The sequence below is a fragment of the Vicugna pacos genome, chromosome 17 (assembly GCF_048564905.1).
Source record: "Vicugna pacos chromosome 17, VicPac4, whole genome shotgun sequence".
Classification (NCBI taxonomy): Eukaryota; Metazoa; Chordata; class Mammalia; order Artiodactyla; family Camelidae; genus Vicugna; species Vicugna pacos.
This window is the reverse complement of record NC_133003.1, coordinates 51,853,038-51,874,051: the sequence shown is the minus strand read 5'-3', so window position 1 is coordinate 51,874,051 and position 21,014 is coordinate 51,853,038. Positions and strand designations below refer to the sequence as shown.

Sequence of the window (21,014 nt, the reverse complement as noted above, 5' to 3'; positions counted from 1 at the left end):
ACCTTTTGCAAATATTTTCTCCCATTCTGTAGGTTGTCTTTTTGTTTTGCTTATGATTTCCTTTGCTGTGCAAAAGCTTACAAGTTTAATTAGGTCCCATTTGTTTATTTTTGCTTTTATTTCTATTGCCTGGGTAGACTGGAGATAGGTTTTAATGATATAGAAAAACCTCTGGAATTAGCCTTGATTTTTATAAAGAGCATCTTTTGTCTGGGATTTGCTTCCAAATAATTGCAGAGGAGGAAGGAAGTACTGGCCATGAGTTAATAATTGAAGCAGGGTAAAGAGTACACAGGATTCATTATCCTCTCTACTTTTATACGTTTGAAATGTTTTATCACAAAGAAGTTTTTAAAAGACATCGTTTCCACAGGAATTTTGAAAGGATAAAATCTATTTCCTTATGAAATTTTCAACATCACCCTAATATTCAACAGTATTGAGCACAATAAATTACAATTATACGCTTATATAACTGAGGGGAAAAATATTTTCTTGTCAGATATAATTCTGAATTTAGTAGGGTTTTTGTTATTGTTTTTGTTTTGTAATTGTCCCGATTATTCTATTTATATAGAAATGTCTAAAATTATTTTATGAATTAGATTCTAGTGAAGCAGTTTTCAGCTTTGTTGCTGTCCAAGGGCAACTCAGTAAACTAATCAGTGTGGAGAAGTCTGAAAAATACTCAATGGAAAAATAGTATTAAATAGTTCTTTATAAAGAAACACTTAAACATTTTTGCATTTTTTTAAAGGAGACCATTTATGTTATCAGTAAAATATCCCTGATACATCTTTGTGTGGTATTTAGTAAAGGAGCCTGTTTTCTCAGTCTGAGTCCTAACTTCACTTTGCTGCTAAAATGCCAGCTTAATCCTTGGTGTCTTCTATTTTGTCAGGTTGATCACTCATTAAAATACCTTTGCCAATCGAGATGTTATAACACTGATCTAAAGCAAAGATTAGTAAACTTTTTTCCTTTTCCATAGGTCCAAATAAAAAGTATTTTAGGCTTTGAGGGTCATACGCACTCTGTTATATATTCTTTGGTTTTTTGTTCTTCTCAGCTATTTTAAAATGTAAAAATAGTCTTAGCTCTTTTGTAAAAGCCTTACTAAAACAGGCAGAAGGCCGGAGCTTGCTAACTCCAACTGAACAATTGATCTCTAATTAGATGCTTTAAGAAATAAAAGATAAGGATCCAAATGTTAAGTGTTATTTTTTAAAGGTAAAATTATAACTCATATAGAATGAACATGTGTCAAAGATTTTATTTAACTCACTAATTAACCAATTATTAGCAACCAGTAAGATGTTATAATTGGTCCAAATGAGAATCGGACTTAAGGAAATTTATATTCTCTACCAGACAAAATTCATTTGCATTTCATCACCAGCACTGCCCATAATGTAATTTCCATCTCTACAGAGTTTCAGAATAATATGGCCAAAGACAAAGTTGCAGACCTTAATATAGTCCGATAACTCCAAAAGATCCAATAGGCAGTACCGGGTATTCCCTTGAAAGGACATACAATTTTTTTTCGCCATTTTAGTCTTTCACAGTTTCTGCTAACAGTCTCTCATCCTTCCTGTGATCATAATTTCCAAAGATTTTTCTTGATCGCAAAATGGTTGGTCTCATTAGGTTTGATCTGATTATTTATATAGGTACAGTAGGAGTGCCAATTAATCATCCAGACATCCTTGAATTTTCTTTGCAAATCCAGAAGGATGCAGTTTTGAGCAATTATTAAGGCTATAGGATTAACTTCTGTATGGATGTTTTCATAAGAAATCTTAGATTGGACTGTTAAACACCTCTATCATTTACTACCCCAAGGTTAGAAAACCACACCTAAGAAATTCTGACTAGATTTCATCTGCAGTGCTGATAAATTTGGGTGAGTTAATTTCATCTTTAAGTGCCTAGCATTTGTTTAAGGCTTGCCTGGAAGTAAGTGATCCTCCTTACACCTGTAAGCCAGGAACCCTGTGAATCAGGCATCAGGTCAGTTTTCCTGGGAGGTCTTCTCTATAAGCATTGGCTCTGTATATAAAGTCAACTATTGTTACTTAATGTGGTCTTACATATCTAATTAAGTGAGAGTCATACTCAAATATGAGTATGTATGGTTACAATATCCTAATGAAAAGGAGATAAGATACTAGCATTGATCCTGTGCAAATAACAATATTGCCATAACAAGTAAAGGAAAACTCAGTTTCTGAATGCTGTGGATTCAGTGAAAATCAGATACCACTTAATGTTTTATTTCAGATCACAAAAGCAGAGTCTACTAAAATGTGGGTTAGAAATAGTTTAAGAAGAAAGTAAAAGTCCTTCCCCACGTAGCCACAAAAAAAAGAACACTAAGTAGCATCAACAAATAACCACAATAATCTAAACAAATAACCACTGTAAAATTTCCTCCATCAGTTCATTCAGTCCTGTGTAGTTAGTTCTTGCTCAAATGGAACTTGGGTCAGCCATCTGTCTTCGTGAAACATCTGCTTCTGGACTGAAAAGCATCCTGGAAATCCTGATCCAGTCCACTGGTGAAGTCTGAAAGTTGTCTAAGTGATGTCAGCTCAGCAACATGTATGCAAGAGTCTGTTCTTTGGAGTAGCAATCGTTTATAGAGAACCTCATACATTCCTTTCTGTGAGACTCTCAAAGATAGTTTCAAAATCTGGAACAAACTGCCACTTTACTTTAGGACAAAAGTGCTCTTTATCCTTGAAAAGCAAAAGGACTTTACACCTTGTGTTTCTCTGTCACTGTTACTCCTAGCATAGTTCGAACCTCCTACATCAATTATGACATATTTCAGAGAGAAAACTAGGTGGAAGGAGTGGATAGTAAGAACTATCTATCGTTCTGGTAGACCATAAAGCTCCTGAATACACACAACATACTTTCTAGAGCCCACGTGTGTCTTTTACACCTTCTTAAAGTGGCAAAATGAACCTGATTATAACGTGACCCAAAGATACAGCCACTCTAATAGCATATACAGATAAGAAACAGATGTGTATCAACTTAAAACTATGCTTAATAATCAACATTTAGTATTCTGTTTGACTTAGAAATATATCTGGGTGTCCAAGAATTATTTATTAATTAGCTCCATTTAACATTAGTCCAAGGAGCTGACACATAATTGCTGTTGATAGAAAAATATTGTCAGCATTATGATTTAATTTAGATGAACACAAATTTTCAATTTTCTAAATATCAGACATTATATAGGGAGGATAATGGTAGCTTATTTGATCAGTACACCTGTATGAATAAATTTAGGCAGTTCAGATTAATTTCTATATGAGAAGAGAAACCCAAATAAATTAAGATGTGTGCAATATTATACTTAACTCTGACAAAACCAGTCTTTTATTCTTTGGTTTTGTTTTGTTTTGTTTTGACAATTAGTCTTGATTTGCAAAATCAACCTTAAAAAAAACTTTAATTATATGAATTTGGATTTTTTTTTAATGTTTCTGAACTAGTTTCTGTAAAAATTTTTTTCCTATGTGGCATATGTGAATTATTATTTGTTCAATTTGTTTTCTTGAACTATTAAGAATGTTTGTTATATAAATGCTTACTTAGCTCTGTAAAACCAATAAGAACCCCTTAATTTAAGAGCTGTTATAATCTAATTTTTTTTGCTTTGCTCTGCTTGTAACTTTTTTAAATTGAACTGTATATACTTGATTTACAATATTGTGTTAGTTTCAGGTGTACAACAAAGTGATTCAGTTATACACATATGCATACATATATATATTCTTTTTTAGATTCTTTTCCATTATAGGTCATTACAAGAATTTGAATATAGTTCCCTGTGCTGTACAGTAAATCCTTGTTGTTTATATATTTCATATATAGAAGAGATACTATAATCTTTTTAAATGTCTTCTAAAAATAGGAAAACATGTCATACTTATACAACAAGAATTCAGGGTCTTTCTAAATTACAGGCTCAGACATACAGAGAGCTGTGGTTTCAGTTCTGCAGCTCCAGCCATGGGTCAAAAGTAAACACAAAAACACAAAACCCCACCAGTTCAGATCTCAAAGAGTTGTTCTACTTTATAATACGTACAACTTTCTTAATTGAGTTGAATTCAGTATAGACAAATGGGCAAAAAAGAGAAGCCTGACAAACTGAATTCCCTTTTGGTTTCTCACCCAACTGAAAATAGATATATATCACTCCTCCTCAGAGACTACCAAATGGTCAAATTGTTAAAATTAGATTCGCAATCAGTGCTGCCATCACTGAGGAGTAACTTATCAACTGTGTATGAATCAGAAACAGAAACAAAGTCAGCAGGAAAAAAAAATCGAGAGAAAGCGGCAAAATTAATCCTCTATTGCCAGTTGAGATTTACTTTGGGATCCAACAAGACACGTACCCAGGCCAAGGCAGCCAGTGAGAAGTACTTCTCTGGCAACTCAGGTAAATCCATTGGCATCTTGATAGAACCTCAGAAATGTTTAAGGATAATTGTTTGTAAGGTAAGATCATAGTTTTCATACAGATACACAATGAGCATCTCTTGCACACAAGATCTTAACACCCAGGGAGCTCTTCAGGGCTGCTGTCTCCACATGGCAGCTCATCCAATCAAGGCAGCTCTGATCTTATGGCACCTTGTCTCAGCACATGCTTCAGTGATCTCAGTGGTTGGAAAAGAGGATAAAAGAGCCACATAACAGTTTTTGGTCTCATTTTATCTAATTGATGAGGTTACATACAATTTTACTTTCTTTTATGCCCCCTCATGTTTTCAGTTTTCTGCAGTGAACATGATTGTCTTAAGATACATTAAAAATGCTAATAAACAGAATTAAGCAAACATCAGCTACTACTGATGCTAGCAATACAGGATTGGATTTTTTGGGTGGTTTTTTTTTGGTTTTTTGGGTTTTTTTTTGGTAGAAACGAATATTTACCCTTGAAACTTTACAGTCTAATTTTTAAGCAAAGACAAAACCTGTAAGTCATAAAATTCTTTATTAATTTGTTCTGGAGAATCGAGTTCTGAGTTCTGAGCCTCTACAGAAAAGAGGAATTTCTGGAGCCATGGTTTTAACTAGAATTTTCTTCAAATTCATTCAGGATACTTTGGATTCCACTTGAAGGGTTTCATCTGATTTAAATGAAAAAATGCTAAGGGAGCGGGTGCATGCTGATAGACCTTCTTTGACCTTTCAGTATTCTGCTGGCCTGAGTTTCCAGCCCCATACTTAAATAGAAGTACAGGAACTATCACAGCTTTAGGCTCATGTACTGTATCAAATTGTCTTCACTTCCAGTTCCTTTCTGCATATTAACCTCAGGAAGATGTTACTAGCTGTTATATGTTGTACATACTACACTACGTTTCATAATCACTGAAATTCTTCCTATGTGCATGCCCCAAAACTGCTTTTATAAATGAAGAAATAAAACTCAGACCTGATAACTTCCCTAAATCCCAAAGTGACTTTTTCAGGGCAGGAACAGTCTCCTTCAGATGTTCGGTTCTTTCATGCAGTATCATGGGTATTCAGTAAACAGGATGTGATGGTCCAGGGGCTGAGCCTGGGCTTACAATTGTGGTGGTTTAATCTGTTACTTAAACTTCAGAGAGTTTAATGCTTTTCCTTCAGAAGCTTTTTTTCCCCCTTTGTCCACAGTGAAAAAGACTTTCGGGTCTGATGATCACGCGCAAATCTTTCTGAAGGCTTCCTCTTGCTCAGTTTTCATTTAAATGACGTTGTGAACCTAAAATGAAAAATAGAAGAAACATTAAGAAAGCATAGACATTTGTTCTGGCAATCTTTCAGTCCTTTATTAAAACCAAGCTACCTAAATAGTGTTATTTTATTTAGAATGTTTCTCTTAGTTATTCTCTAAACCTTTTCTGGTTTTAAATGAGAAGACAAATGTGGATGGTGAATTAATGCCCTGTAGCTTTAAATTCAGCCAGTTTGATGCGTTTGTCTTTTATAAAAGATGCTCACAGCTCCGAGAAGAGAGGCAGATACTGTCTGTGATCTCCATTCTCAGAGTCAAACTATTCATTTGCATTAGCAGCTCCAGCAAACTGCACCCGCGTGCGCGCGCGCACACACACACACACATACACACACATAGATGCTTGTTTGGCAGAAGCTTTCTGTTTATTCAGCACAGAGTCCTCCCTGGCTCCCAGATGTAGAAAGCTCTAAGAGCTGATGCAGGAGACAGAACCGGAACTGTACGTAGGCTGAGGTGGGCACTGCGGAGGACTGGCTATGCGGGATGTTGATGTGGTGCGGCTGTACCTGCCTGTTCTGTGAAAGGCACTTTTCTGAGGCTGTGAAGGTGAGAAGCCCAGGGATGAACTAGAAGCTTCGTTTCGGCTGGCTCTTGGTGGGGGAATGCATTCCCAGTGGTAGCTGTCCTCATTTACAGCGTTATTCTCGGAAACTGAGTATGTGCAGCCGTGACAGACTATGCCACAGCTCCTCTGCAGTTTGGAAGCTGAGACAAATGGAAAGAGCTTGTAGCCAAAAGAGGTTGTGATTGTTTACACGGTCCAAGTTGCTCTGGCAGTGCACAAATGAAGGATGAGCTTTGTGGCAAGCAAAACCAGCAGACTGCCTGACAGGGGGTTTTGGTAAGATAAATGTGTTGCTTGTGTTTTGTTTTGGGTACTCCCCCACCCCCACCCCCTCCTTTTTTTTTTGTTTAACTTTCCTATGTCAGTTGTGTAGAATTGCCTCTTAGCAATAGCTAAAACATGTTGCAGGTTCACTTTTGATGGAAAGGGATAGCCAAGGAAGCCAGAAAGGAAAACATTATTTCTGGTCATTCAGTTGTGACCTTCAGAAATAATGGACAGGTTTTCTCAGACATCCATGAACAGGCCAAAGCCAGGAATTTCCAGAGCAAAGAATGCTAACTAGTAATTAGATACCCTTTCCCTTCTTTGAACTGTCATAATTACCCCCCTCCCCTTTGTTTCCAGCTTTCCCTATGGCCTGAAGTGGAGAAGAAAAAAGGCTACCTGCTCTTATTGAGTTGTTGCCACTGGAGCAGTGATAGGCTGAGAACATAAGCGTGGAGGTGGAGGAGGGCAGGGTGAGGAGTCTGCTGTTCTCACAGCCGTGCGTCGGTGGCTGTTTGTCTTGGATTCATCATCATCAGTGCTGTGCAGCATCAAGTGCTTGTTAGCGCTGTATCTCTTTGCCTGTACTGTGATTGAATCCCTTTTGTGTTCTATTTTGTACACTCTTCTTTGCGAGACCCAATTCTATCATTATAAAGCCTTTTTCTGTTACTGTTAATACATATTAGCCTTTATTAGAGAAAAGATAGTTGTAGAAAGTAGCCCTGAGATACTTATGGATCCCAACAAAGATAAAGACATTTTCTCTTTAAAATCTGGACTTTGCTTTCAGCAGATTTCGGAATCTTGATTTTGGGATCCTTAATAAGCATTTTATTACAAGTTAAAGAAATAGTCATGTAAGGTCTGTGAAATCATATCAGAATCACCTTGCTCTAATCTGCTCCAAGTTGGATCCTGTTTCTTTTGTTTTCTAAGCATGAAGGTTTACTTTTCATCATCCTTACTTAGGCAAGTATTGCTGGATAGTATGGTGACTGTTTCATTAGCCTACCCCAGACCTTGTCCTTGGGTCCCTCTCCTCACCAGTAGAGACAGCCAAGTTTCCTAGGTGCTTAGAGTGGGCACAGAAGAGATCCATTGACACCTGACTTTTTGCTGACTCACTGGTTATGTAAGCCTTGAAAATACAGCTACCCATATACTCCACTAGGTTACTGGGCAGGTGGCTCCCTCCCTGTTTACTGGTCTTTTCCTCTCAGCATCCTTCTGCTTCTTCCTTAAGCCTTTTTGGTAAAACAGCCTCAACCTTTCACCAAGTGAATTCTAAGAAACAGTGAATAAACACATCTTTTCTTTTTTCGTTTTTTTGAGTTGTCATGTTAATAAAATTCCAAATTTTGTATTTTCTTGGCAAGTGAAACGTACTTCCCTTCATTTATGCCCTGGTTAAAGTAACAACTATCTTTGAGAGCTTAATTTAAATGCCCCTGTTCAATTGAATTATTCTGTGACCTCCCTATCTAAAGTAGGTTTCTCTGCCTTAGATTATTACTTTTCTCAAAGCACTCTATTCTTTTTCTTTGTACCAACTTTCACAGTTTATGTTACTTGATTACTGGTTTTTCTGTCTCTGCCACTTTTCCCTACTCAGCCCTAAGTGTCATGAAGGCAGAGACTTTATTTTATCTGTCAATATATGCCCAAGCACATAGCAAAATGCCTGACTGAGAGTTGTAATCAAATAACATTAAGACCCTATGGTGATGTTGACTGAAAAAAAAAAATACATATGAGAGTTGTGAGTTAAGTTTTACTGGGGACAAAATGAGGACTATAGCCTGGGAGAGAGCCTCTCAGATAGCTCTGAGGATCTGCTGTGATGAGGTGGTGGAGGCCAACATAAATGTGATTTTAGTAGAGGAGGATACGTGCAATCAAGCACACGTTTTGGCAGAAGGTTGCTGCTCGTCATGAGGAGGTTGCCACCAGGCACAAGAAACAGATGTCTGAGTTAATGATTTGAGTGCATAGAAACTAGATATGAGAAGATGCAAGAAACTGGGCTCATAAAATCTTCTCCTAAAAAAATATCTAACTGAAGGCCTGTTCTGCCAGTTTTCCCAGAACACAGAGTGCCTTATTCCTGAACTCCTTTCAGGGTGTGTTGAAGGTAAGCGGTTACAGTGACTAGTGACTTCATTCTTGCAGAGGCAAATGGTGAGTGATAATTTTTCATCCACTGTGAGAAGAAACAGGATGAGCAGCAAGGTCTGAAAGAGGCCAGTGTGACTGTAATGGGAGAAGCACGCTGCAAGCTGCAGCTAGGGAGATGGCCCCAGAGCCTAATCATACGGAATTCTCTAGACCATGCTCAGATTCTTGTTCTTAATATTTTAAGAGTATGGGGAACTACTGAAAGAATGTAAGCATTGGAATGATTTAGGACTTCTTTTGCCTAAATGAATGCAGATAAATCAGTCCAAGTGAGAGATCCAGGGGAGAGAGAGCAAGAGTTTGTCCTACGAGTTTGGCAGGAGAAGCAAGTAGGGATAGGTGAGAGTGCTATAATTTGATGGAAATTTGAAAAGTGAAATAGATAGGACTTGGTGTTGGATTAGATATAGGCAGAGGCAGATAAGGCCGGAATGATTTCTGGGCTGTGGCACGGTTTGGTTTTGGCCTGTGTAACCTAATGGATAGTGACCATTTTCCTGAGACGGAGCACTGTAAGAGAGCCAGCTTTGGAGGAGGGTTGTGGTGTTTGGTTTTGGTCATACGGAATTTCATATAGTCCAGTACCCTTTTGGATCTGTAAGGCTAGATTCCAAAGGAAATATACTACTTGTACCATTGGGGAGCCTCCAGTGATACCTTTGGAACAAAGTCTGAATCAGTAGCTTAGGCCTACCTTGGAAGTTCATCTCCCACACAGCCTTCTCCTATTCCACACTTTTACAGCCTCATGAACCATTGTGTTTGTTATCTTGAAGCTACTATTACATTTCCTTCTTCTGGGCCTTTGCTTTTTGTTAGACTGTCTCCCTGAAATGCCTCTTCTTAACCCTTCTCTTGTGAAAAATTTCTTCCTTCAAGGCTCATGTCATTTTTTACCTCTTTCAGGAAGCCTTTTCTGTTTTCTTTCCCTTCTTCAGAATATATGACTCCTTCTTGTGTTCAAGAAATACGTTGCCTTCCTGTCTGCTATTCATTTACTTAATCAGAAATGTGTTTGATTTCCCTGTCTCACCAACTAGTTCATGTGTTTCTTGAGAGCAGGGATCCACCTTTATTCAGTGCTTTACATAAGGAAAACAAAGGATAATTGCAAAATTAATTAAATAGTAGAAGCCTTGATCTTTTCTACACTTTGCCTCCTTAATAATAGCACCATGATGTCTGTCTACTCCTGATTTTCTCTAGGCTGTCCTACCCTGTAGATACCTACATACATGGTAGAAAAGTTCTTCCTTTCACATGCAAAATCCCTGAACTGGTCATTTTCATCATATACTTTTCTACTTCTTCACTTGTATTTTATCAGAAAAACTGAAATCTTGCTATTGCTTATCACGTGTGAAACAATCGACCGAAACAAGAAGGACCAGAATCCACAGCGATCTTGTTCTCTGTGTCTCCTCTTTTCCCATTCCCTGGAATAATTCCAGAATCTGTGCAGTATTTTCCCAGTGAGGCGCTGTTGGCGTTAAAGACTGGATAAGACTGCGTTGCAGGAGTGCCCTGTGTCTTTCCTAGTACTCCCTGATGGGTTAGTACTGCCCACAGTCGAGCAGGCTTCCCCCCACAGAACAGAATGTAGAAATGCAGAAACAAGTTATGAAGGTTGGTGTCTTCCCATTTAAGTAATCCTTTCACAGAGCTTTAATTTGCTTCTTAAGAAGTCTTTAAACAGTTGAATTTCCTTCTTATCTCAGTTTACGTTGGTCTGACATTGATTTCTATTCTTAGGAGACCTAAATTTCGGTGAATCCTTACCCCTTTTAGGAGTTACAGATACCTCTGTTTAAAAAACCTGAGAAACATTTGGACTGTCCTCTGAAACCCATACCTGTCACATGTTTATGCTATTTTTATTCATGAATGTGTTTAATTTAGTTCTTTTTTTAGTCACCGGATGTCCCATTCTAACTTGGAAATATGAACTAGATTATATCCTTTATGTTCTGTTTGAGAAAGTTGGTTTATTTATTATCCATTGTCATTATAGATCTTGAATGAGAAAAATCTGAGCAAATCTAAACATATTGCCAGAGAATGACTGTAGTTCTACTATTACTTGATTACTTGCAACTGAATAAAAATTATTTTAAGAGAAATTTGTTTAAACAGAGGGGACAGATCATTCTTGCACTCTTAACAAACTCTTCTCAGTAGATCAGTTCTGTTCATTAAAAAAATATAAAATCTTTGACAAGTGATGATCCATCTAGGCCATTACCTTTTTTAGAATTTGTACTTAATTTTGAGAACATAGTCCCTTTTTTGTACAATAGAATGAAGCAGATACATCTATAAAGTTGGTGTAAATGCCTGCTATGTATACTATTTCTCTAATATCTTAAGTCATCAGTTTTTAAAGATCCTGAGAATGTTAAATTACCTTTTGCTTATACTTTCCTGTTATATAAGCTGCTTTTGACAACAGTGCCATACTGCTACCATCCTGCTATCTCCAGTAGTGCCTCACTTCATGCTCCATGTATATTATTTATATATGTGTGTGTGTATATACATATGTATTTGTATATAATAGACTTTAGGAAGGAGGATGTAATCCTAAATATGGGATTCCCGTCTGGAGTATAACTGTAGAAATCATCATTGCCTCCTCCTTATGTTGCTCCACGTGGTGGTAGCCGTGGCTGTTGCGAAAAGCATTGTAGTGAAGTAGTTGAGAACAAGGGCTCTGAAGCCAGATCCTATGGGTTCAAGTCCTGGCCTTGCTGCCTGCTGGTTGTGTGACCTTGGGCAAGTTACTTAACTTCTCCTAATTCAGTTTCCTCGGCTATAAAATGAGGATTGCAATATATATTTCCTAAGGTCGTTCTGAGGATTAACTAAATGCAATCAGAGCACCAACAGTAATACCAGGTACATAGTAAACTTGAGCTTTCCTAGACTCAAAAGATCACTGTCTCTGAGGAGTAAGCCTAGTGATAATCCTAGAAATATTCAAATAATTCACATAGGAAAGTAATAATGTTGGGCATTTAACTCATATTTTGAATAAAAGGAGAGTCTATAAATGTATATTAGAGCAATGTGTGCAAAAGTATAAACCAATGCTAAGCCTTTTTAATTAAGAAGTATCTGATGTTTGAGCCAAATATTCTTAATATATGATGGTAAGATATTTTAAGGAGCATTAGAAGTCAGTCTGATTTAATAAGATCCTGTTATAATACAGGTAAAGTAATAACCTTCTTAAGACCTCTTGGTAGTACAATAAACAAAAACACTTCAGAGTGTAATGAAAGAGGATTGCAAGTAGCCAGTATTCAAAATATTTTCTAAATAGATAAGCGAATAGGAAATAAATTCATTCAGCAAACATTTGAGTGGCTACTCAGTGCTGTGCACAGCTTTGGTAGAGGAACAGCCCAAGAGGACAAAACACAAAAATCACTACCTTCGTGGACCTTACATTCTAGTTTTTGTTGATAGATATAAAAATATATGTAAGAAGGTAAAAAGTCTATGTAGGAAAATGAAGCCTTGAAGGCAGAAAGAGACTTCATAATAGAAGTGGAGGTTGCAGTTTTAAATAGGATGTCAGAGAAGACTTCACTACTAAGGTGACATTGGAGCAGAGGCTCAAGGGAGAAAGATGGAGTAAGCCATATGGACGTCTGGGGAAGGGCATTGCAGACAGAAGGAACATGAAGTGAAAAAACCCTGAAGTGGTGCTTGCCTGACACACTCCAGGGACAAGTGGAGTGAAGGGAAGTTGCAGGAGATGGCGTTCAGAGGGGTTATGGATATGGTGCAGGTGCCAGAGCACGGTCATGTAAGCCGCTGTAGGGACTTGGGCTTTGACCGAGATAGGGAGCCCCTAAAAAGTTGTAAGTGTAAAAGACTATTGTGCTCTGGCGTAACTTTTAAAAGGACCACTCTGGCTGCTCTGTAGATAATTGATTATAAAAATATTATTACAGTAATAGTTTAGGAGACTATTTTAGTAGTCCAGGCAAAAGCTGGTCATGTCTTAGACCATGGCGGCAGCAGTGGAGATAGTGAGAAGTCGTCAGAGTCTGCATATAATGATACTCATCTTGTAGTGTGGTTGTGAGAATTAAACGATTTATTAAACTTAAAAGGATTTAGAACAGCGCCTGACACATAGTAAGTACTACAGTAAATGTATTAGGAGCTGTGTTTAGTGCTGCTTCTGTTAACGGGGTGAGGTATGTGGAAGAAAGAGGAGTCCAAGATGACTCAGGCTTTGGAGCTGAGCACATGGATCAGTGAAGTAGCCATTAACTGAGATGGGAACCACCGCAAGAGGAGCAGGTTTGGGGTGTCAGGAGCTCAGCTTTGTACATAGTGAATCTGATGATTGTTACAGACATGCAAGTAGGAAGACTGAGTAGCTTATATGAGTCTAGAGTTAGGGGAAGTTCAGGAAAGTATGGGCTGGAGGGAGACTTCTGGAAGTCGTTAGCAAATAAGTGAGATTTAAGACCTTTTTAAGAGCAAGAAGAGTAATTAGGCCATGAAATGGAATCGAGGAGACACAGTTTGCACGGCCCCTCCCCAGAGCCTCAGCTCTTCACAGGCCAACTAACACGCCTGACAATGGCCAGCTCAGAGGGAGCCAGATGATCACAGCCCCATGGGGCTTTCCAGAGTCTTTCATTGCTTTTCAGAATTTTGTTTTATCAAAATTGCCTAAAATAAGTAGATTACGCTGAGGCTTAGAAATCTTTTGTCTTAATTAGACTGTCATAAAAGTATATGTAGGGAATTAACTTGTAAAGGGGAATTCATTGGTAGCAGTTTTACAAATTGGCTTATCCACACATGGATTTCATATGTATTTTTAAATCCTCAGCAGTGAGAACTTATTTCTGTGTCACTTTCTCCTTTTGCTAGTTAACACATGCTCAGAAAATAGAAACTAATTTTAGCATTAGCAGATCTGTGTGCTTCAGACTAATTCTTCATTCTGAGGTCTTGTGAGAATGAATTTTGAATAATCCATAGCCCAAGTCACTATTTCTTTTAAACAAAAGTTAAAATCTTAAAATTAGAAGGAAACTTGGACCATCTGTTCCAGCTGTCACTCAGTATATCCTCATATGACATTCTTAACATGCAGGCATGAAGTTTCTGCTTGGACATTTCCAGTGGCATACATGAACTGATATTTGAAACCCCCTGGTTAAGTTGAACAATGTACCTCTTCTTATTTATAGTATATGTCACTTATTCTTTTAGTTATCAGGAAGAGATCTTTCTCTTAAAATCTGTTGCTTGTGTGTAAAATAAATTTTCTTAACTGGATGACCTCTTAGGTTCCTTCATAGCTCAGAGAATCTGTGCTTATAAAAATAACTCTTAACCATAACAAAGCAGCGTGTTATTTTCTGCTTACACTCTCACTACTGTGATTATAAACTCCTTATGAACTTTTTGGGGGGTTTTTTGGTATGGTACTTCCAATCCTTAACATAGGCCTTTGTGCATAGGAGATATTCTGCAAAGTTGTGTTAAAATGACAGCAAATCATCTGACCAGGCTCACATGAATCCGTTAAATCCAACATCGGGCCTGGAGTATGTCTGGCAGTGCTAATCCGCAGTGATATATTTCACATGAGCCAGGAAATCAGTTCTCCTGTGACAGAGCAATTCTGATTAGCAGCCCTAGATCCCATAATGGATATTTTGCAGTTGGGTTTGAGCAGAGTGGACCAGATAGGATGTTAATAATCTAAACTGATATTCAGCTCAGTCAGTAATTTTTCTTCTGCAGCCTTGGAGGAATGAGTGTCATCTATTGGAAGCTTTTTTTTTTTTAACACAGAAATTCTGGCCTCTGTTCCATTCATAGTAACATAGGCTCAGTCACTGCATGATGTATGAAATCTAAAAGGATCAGGGTAAGGAGATGCTGGTGAGCATGTGCACTAAACATTTACTGGGCCTCTCCTTTGTACAAGGCGTTGTGCTAACTTCTTGAGGCACAAAGATGAATATGACATGATCCCTCCCTCAGGAACTGTCAGTGGAGGCAACACACCCAAACAATCATTTCAGCACAACATGATAAGGACAGTGGTAGAGACGCTTAGTTACATGAGAACATAAAGGAAGAGCCATTAATCCAGCTGGGAGAAGGAAGGTTGTCAGGAAAGATTTCCTGGTGGAGGTCGTGCCTGAACTGGATTTCCTTTAGCCAGAAAAGGGACAGACCAGCCGAGGGAGCTGTACAGGCAGAAGCCTGGAGGTGAGAAACAGCATCATGCCCTGTCAGAAGAACCAGATTACACTTGTGACCCTCAGCCTGTATGGGTTTAAATTTTAAGATATCCATTATTCCCAAATGATCCATGGTATAGTTTTTCGGTCATTTTGCTGAGGCACATTGATAGGATCTTCAGCTACAGAGCTAGTGAGCAAACCCCAATTCACATTTCAGAATTCACATTTTAGTGAAGTGTCACATACGTAACACCACCCCTAAAATGACTTTAAAAGTTTATTCTTTATGACGATGGACCTGAAGAGTTCTGGTGGTAGAGAAGAGTGGGCCTTGAAGTGATTCTCAACAGAAAAAGGATGTTTGAAAACAGTCTAGACTGTAGTGCCAAATTCTCAGGTGACCGGGACTTTTATCATGAGTTATTACTTGAATATTAATACTTTTTCAGACTTTTTTTGAGTGTGGTTTTGTGGGTGTGTTTTAATTGAGGTAGTATCGGTTTATGACATTATGTAAGTTTTCACGTGTACAATGTTGTATTTTGACTTGCGTGTACACTACACCATGCTCACCACCAAAGGTTTAGTTTCCATCTGTCACCATGCAGTTGAACCTCTTACACATTTCACCCTCCTTCCACCCCTTTCCCCTCTGGCAACCACTAGTAAATTCTCCGTATCTAGATATTTGTTTTTGTTTTGTTTTGTTTGTTCTTTTATTTTCATTTTTTAAAAATACCCCACATACGAGTGAAATCATACACTATTTGTCTCTCTCCATCTGACTTATTCACTTAGCATAATACCCTTAAGGTCCACAAATGGCAAGATTTCATCTTTTTATGTGGATGAGTAGTATTCCATTGTGTGTGTCTTTATCCACTCATCTATCGATGGGGACTTAGGTTTTTTCCCTACCTTGGCTTGTAAATAATGCTGTGATAAACATAGGGCTTATTATAACTTTTGAATTAATGTTTTCTCTTATTCTGATAAATACCCGGACGTAGAATGGCAAGACCACATGGTAGTTCTATTCTTAATTTTTTGAGAAATCTCCACTGTTTTCCATAGTGTCTGCACCAATTTACATTCCCACCAACATTGCACAAGGATTCCCTTTTCTCTACATCCTCACCATCGCCTGTTTCTTGTCTTTTTGATAATAGTCATTCTAATAGGCATGAGGTGATATCTCATTGTGGTTTTTGTTTTGCATTTCCCTAATAATTAGTGATGTTGAACATCTTTTCATTTGCCTGTTGGCCATCTGTATATCTTGTTTGAAAAACTGTCTATTCAGATCCTCTGCCCATTTTTTAATCGGGCTTTTTGTGTTTTTTGTTTGTTTTTGTAGAGTTATGTGAGTTCTTTAGATATTTTAGATATTAAACCCTGTTGGTAATATCATTTGCAAATATTTTCATCCCATTACGTAGGTTATCTTTTTATTTTGTTGATAGTTTCCTTTGGTGTGTGGAAGCCTCTTAGTCTGTTGTAGTCCCTTTTGTTGCCCTTGCCTGAGAAGACATATCCAGAAAGATATTGCTAAGGCCAGTGTCAGAACATACAGCCTGTGTTTTCTTCTAGGACTTTTATGGTTTCAGGTCTCAAAGTCAGGTCTTTAAACCATTATGAGTTAATTTTTGTATATGATATAAGATAGTGATCTAGTCTCATTCTTTTGCAAATAGCCATCCAGTTTTCCCCACCATTTACTGAAGAGAGTGTCCTTTCTCCATTGTATGTTCTTTGCTCCTCTCTCATAAATTGTCCATATATATGTGGGTTTGTTACTGGGCTGTCAATTCTGTCCTGCTGATATGTGTCCATTTTTCTGCCAATACCATGTTATTTTGATTGCTAAAGGTTTAGTATAATTTGGAATCAGGAAGTGTGATACCTCCAGCTTTGTTCTTTTTTTCTCAGGATTTCTTTGGCTATTTCAGGGTCTTTTCTGGTTCCCTACAGATATTAGGATTTTTTGTTTTCTTTTTGTGAAAAATGTCATTGGGATTTTGATAGGGATTTCATTGAATCTGTAGATTGCTTTAGGTGATATGGACATTTTAACAATGTTAATTCTTTTAGTTCATGAGCATGAAATACCTTTCCATTTCTTTGTGTTGTCTTCGGTTTCTTTCAACAGTGTCTTATAGTTTTCAGTGTAGGTATTTAACCTTCTTGGTTTAATTTATTCCTAGATATTCTTTTTGTTGTGGTTGTAAGTGGGATTGTTTACTTAATTTCTCTATCTGCTAGTTCATTATTAGTGTATAGAAATGCAGCAGATTTTTCTACACTGATTTCATATCCTACAAATTTTCTGTATTCATTAATTATTTCTAATAATTTTTTGGTAGAGTCCTCAGGATTTTCTATGTATACAATCGTATCATCTCCAAATAGTGATAGTTTTATTTTTTTTCTTTTCCAGTTTGGTTGCCTTCTATTTCCTTTTCTTGTCTAATTATCTGACTAGGATATCCAACATCATGTTGAATATGAGTGGCAAGAGTGAGCATCCTTGTCTTGTTCCTGATCTTAGAGGGGTAGCTTTCTGTTTTTCACTGTTAAGTGTGATGTTACCTGTGGGCTTGTCATACATGTCCTTTGTTCCCTTGAGGTGTGTTCTTTCTATACCCATTTCATTGACAGTTTTTATCATAAGCAGGTGTGGAATCTCGTCAGGTGCTTTTTCTACGTCTGTTGAGATGATCATAGGATTTTCTTTTTTTGATCATGGATTTTTAGTCTTCATTTGGTTGGTGAGGTCTGTCACATTGATTGATTTGCAGGTGCTGAACCATCCTGCATCCTTGTCAAACTTTTTAAAAAGAAGCAGTAAAACATTATTTCCTTTTCTTTTTCTTTTCTTTTTAAAAAAATATTTTAAATCGAAGTATAGTTAGTTACAATGTGTCAAATTCTGGTGTACAGCACAATGTCCCAGTCCGCATATACATACATATATTCATTTTCATATTCTTTTTCATTAAAGTTCATTACAAGGTATTGAATATAGTTGCCTGTGCTATACAGAAGAAATTTGTGTTTTTTTAATCTATTTTTATATATAGTGGGTAACATTTGCAAATCTCAAACTCCCAAATTTATCCCTTCCCACCCCTTTTCCCCGGTGCCTTTTCTTTTTCTGAGCAAAATCTTCCCAGAATACCCAGATAAAATAGATGAAAGAAGAGGTAATCAGAGTTCCAGGAGTCTTGCTCACTTGACTTCACTATTTCCCTTTGTGGTGGTCCAGACACATATCCATAGAACCTAGGGCTGTTAATGTACAAACTTCTATATAAAAAGGTGCAAAGGTGATTCCTAGAATTGACAGGAAGCACTTTAGTCTGTACAAGAATTATTTATCAAGTGAGAAAAAAATTGTGTGACAACTGAAAAGACAACTGTTTTTTAGACCACAAGCTGAATCTTGATTTTAGCTCCAAAGTGGAAAATGGAGTGTTAAAGAAAAGGCTTGCTGGCTGTGGACTGGTGGAACTTAGCCCATTTTTATTTTGTATTATTTATTTCACTTGATATCTCCTCTGCGTTTCACAGCACAGCAAACTAAACGTCAGTCAGAAATGCACATGAGAAATTTGCGCAACAGAATTGTGCTTACTGAGAGAAGGAAGGGACGTTAATTTCTATAGTGAGACTGTGGAAGCTGGTGAAAAAACATTGTCGTGCTTAAGATGTACTTTCGACAGAAAGTGCTTATAGGCTATGGGTTTTTCTTTTCTTTCTGTTTAGAGATGAGGTGTGGGGGAATTAGCAAAGGCAAGCGTCAAGAAGATGATGATGCAAAATTTAAACCCAGAGCTGTGTAACTCCTCAGGCAGGACTTTTTCCTCTGTTTTACATCCTCAGCACAATCTGCCTGGCAGAAAAAGAAGAGCTTGTAAGACCAACCAGAGCATCTTTATGTTTATTATTGGTTAGAAGGTATCCTGTGTGGTTCTAAGACCAAGGTTAAGAATCTCTAGGGATTACCATTTGTATTGGATGTGAGGGGTGGTGTCCCCCAAATCAAATATTCTATCCTGTTGCCCCCACTAAGCATACTTGAATTGAACCACACACTCCAGTTTTGGTTCAAAAACATGGCCACTGTATCTCTGAGAAAATTTTTGGCAGAGCAGTGGTCTGCAGGTGCCCCAGCATCAGCTTACACAGGCCACTGCATAACCCATTTTATGGAAGTGGCCTGGGAAAAGATACACTTTCAGAAAAACCAAGATAGTCAAGCTTCTTTGTTTTCAGATTAAGTACAAAGACTTCCACACTCTCTACCCCTTCTTCTTTAACCCTAAAATTCCTTTCTCGTTTTCTCAGAAATGATATGGATTATTTAATGTGCAAAGTATGAGATTTCCCGAGAGAGCCAGTACTCTATAAAGCATAGATAAGATGACTTCATCACACTAAGTAAATAGAATGTTGCTGTGGCTCTTACTGAAGAAATCAACATCAAGTCAGGGATTTGAGTCTTTTCTAGTAACAAATATGTACTTGGGTTTTGAGTAATGGACTAGGTAAGGAATAGAAAAAGGTGACTTCTTGAATGCTTACCATGCTTGACAGGCATAACACACATTTAACATCTTTTCAGATAATCTCATGAGAAAATGATAACCCTGTTGTACAGAAGAGAAAACTTAGGCTCAAAGAGAACAAGCAGGTGGCCCTGAGACTCAGCTCATAAAGTGGCCGAGGCAGGTGTGAACCCAGCTCCTTTTACTCCTGTAAGCACTCTTTCCACCATATTGCCTTTATATGTGATTGTTCTCAAAGCTGGGTGCTGCCATGTTCCAACTGAGAGAACGTAGCCAGATCTTTAATATACTTGCAGGTGAACATTGTCAGCCGTTACGAAGCGCTATCCAATACGCTGCCCTAGATGGCTCCAGTTCTGCCCTTGTTTAATCAGTGTTTTAAGATGTAGCTGTTGAAAATTTCTCTTGGGCTGTTTTCTGATCAGTTAATAAATAATTTCAACAATGAGTTCTTAATAATAAGAGACAAAGTACAAACAAAGCAGTGTAGTCTGCTCGTTATAGCAAGTTAGTTGCTAATTGTGGCTTCTGACTGTACCGCCAGCTTTGGTAGCGTATTGCCTAACTTATAATAAATAGTCAAAATATATTTAACTGACTGACTTTTGGTCCTAGCTTTTTCTATACAAAGTAGTTCTAACCTCAGCAATAAGTGGACTGGGACTTAACACTGATGGATATGATCAGACTTGAAAGCCCTTCAGGATGTGGTCACAGGAAACCCTGTTGAGGTGATGTTGCTGCTGCTCGTATCAAACTGCCATGTGACCAGTGGGAGACACCTGGCAACAGTCAGTTCATTTGCAAGTTAGCAATAACAGTGTCTGCTTCATAGGGTTGTTTTGGGGATTGGAAGGTTATGCAACCAGCTGCCTGGCCACAAGACCAACTATCAAAAAAGGTGGCTATTATTACTTAATGTGATGTTGAATTACAGTATTCGTTTGGTTGATATTCTTCATATCCCTTGTTTATGCCTGAAATGTGAAAGGTCTTAGAAAGAAGTATACTCTGGAATCTTTTCATATTTGCATCTCTAGAAAAGAATCACTTACGTAGTACTAAAGTAATATCCAGTACTAACAGCTTACTCTGTGCCCAGTACTCTTTTGAGAGTTTTTATGTTTATGGACTCACTTCATCCTCACAGCAGTCTTCTGAAAATGGGCATTCGTATTACACCTATTTTACAGTTGATGAAACAGATGGAGTTTCAGTAACTTGCCAAAGGTCGGTCATGTGGCTGTTAGGTAGCAAAGCCAGATTTGAACCCCAGCAGTGTGTGCCAGAATCCATGCTTCACTGCTGCAGTAAATGTAACCAGACTTAATAGTCTTGTTTTTCTCATCTGTGCCTTTTCCTATGTAAGAAAACCCTTTCCTGTTTTTCAGTAC

The 21,014-nt window shown here is 37.7% G+C and overlaps 1 protein-coding gene across 10 annotated transcripts in view; it reads left to right on the top strand.

Moving 5' to 3' along the window:
* Positions 1–21,014, top strand: part of TMCC1 (transmembrane and coiled-coil domain family 1) — a 186,460-nt gene that overhangs the window by 144,295 nt on the left and 21,151 nt on the right. The window contains exon 1 of one of the 10 annotated variants that reach the window (XM_015241388.3): positions 6,027–6,361. The exons of 8 other annotated variants lie outside the window; for them this stretch is intronic. In XM_015241388.3, coding sequence (XP_015096874.1) covers positions 6,299–6,361 — 63 coding nt within the window. In that variant the 5' untranslated portion in view covers positions 6,027–6,298. Of the gene's footprint in view, positions 1–6,026; positions 6,657–21,014 lie in introns of those variants that run through there. One more of the 10 variants, XM_031686199.2, reaches the window with a different exon arrangement.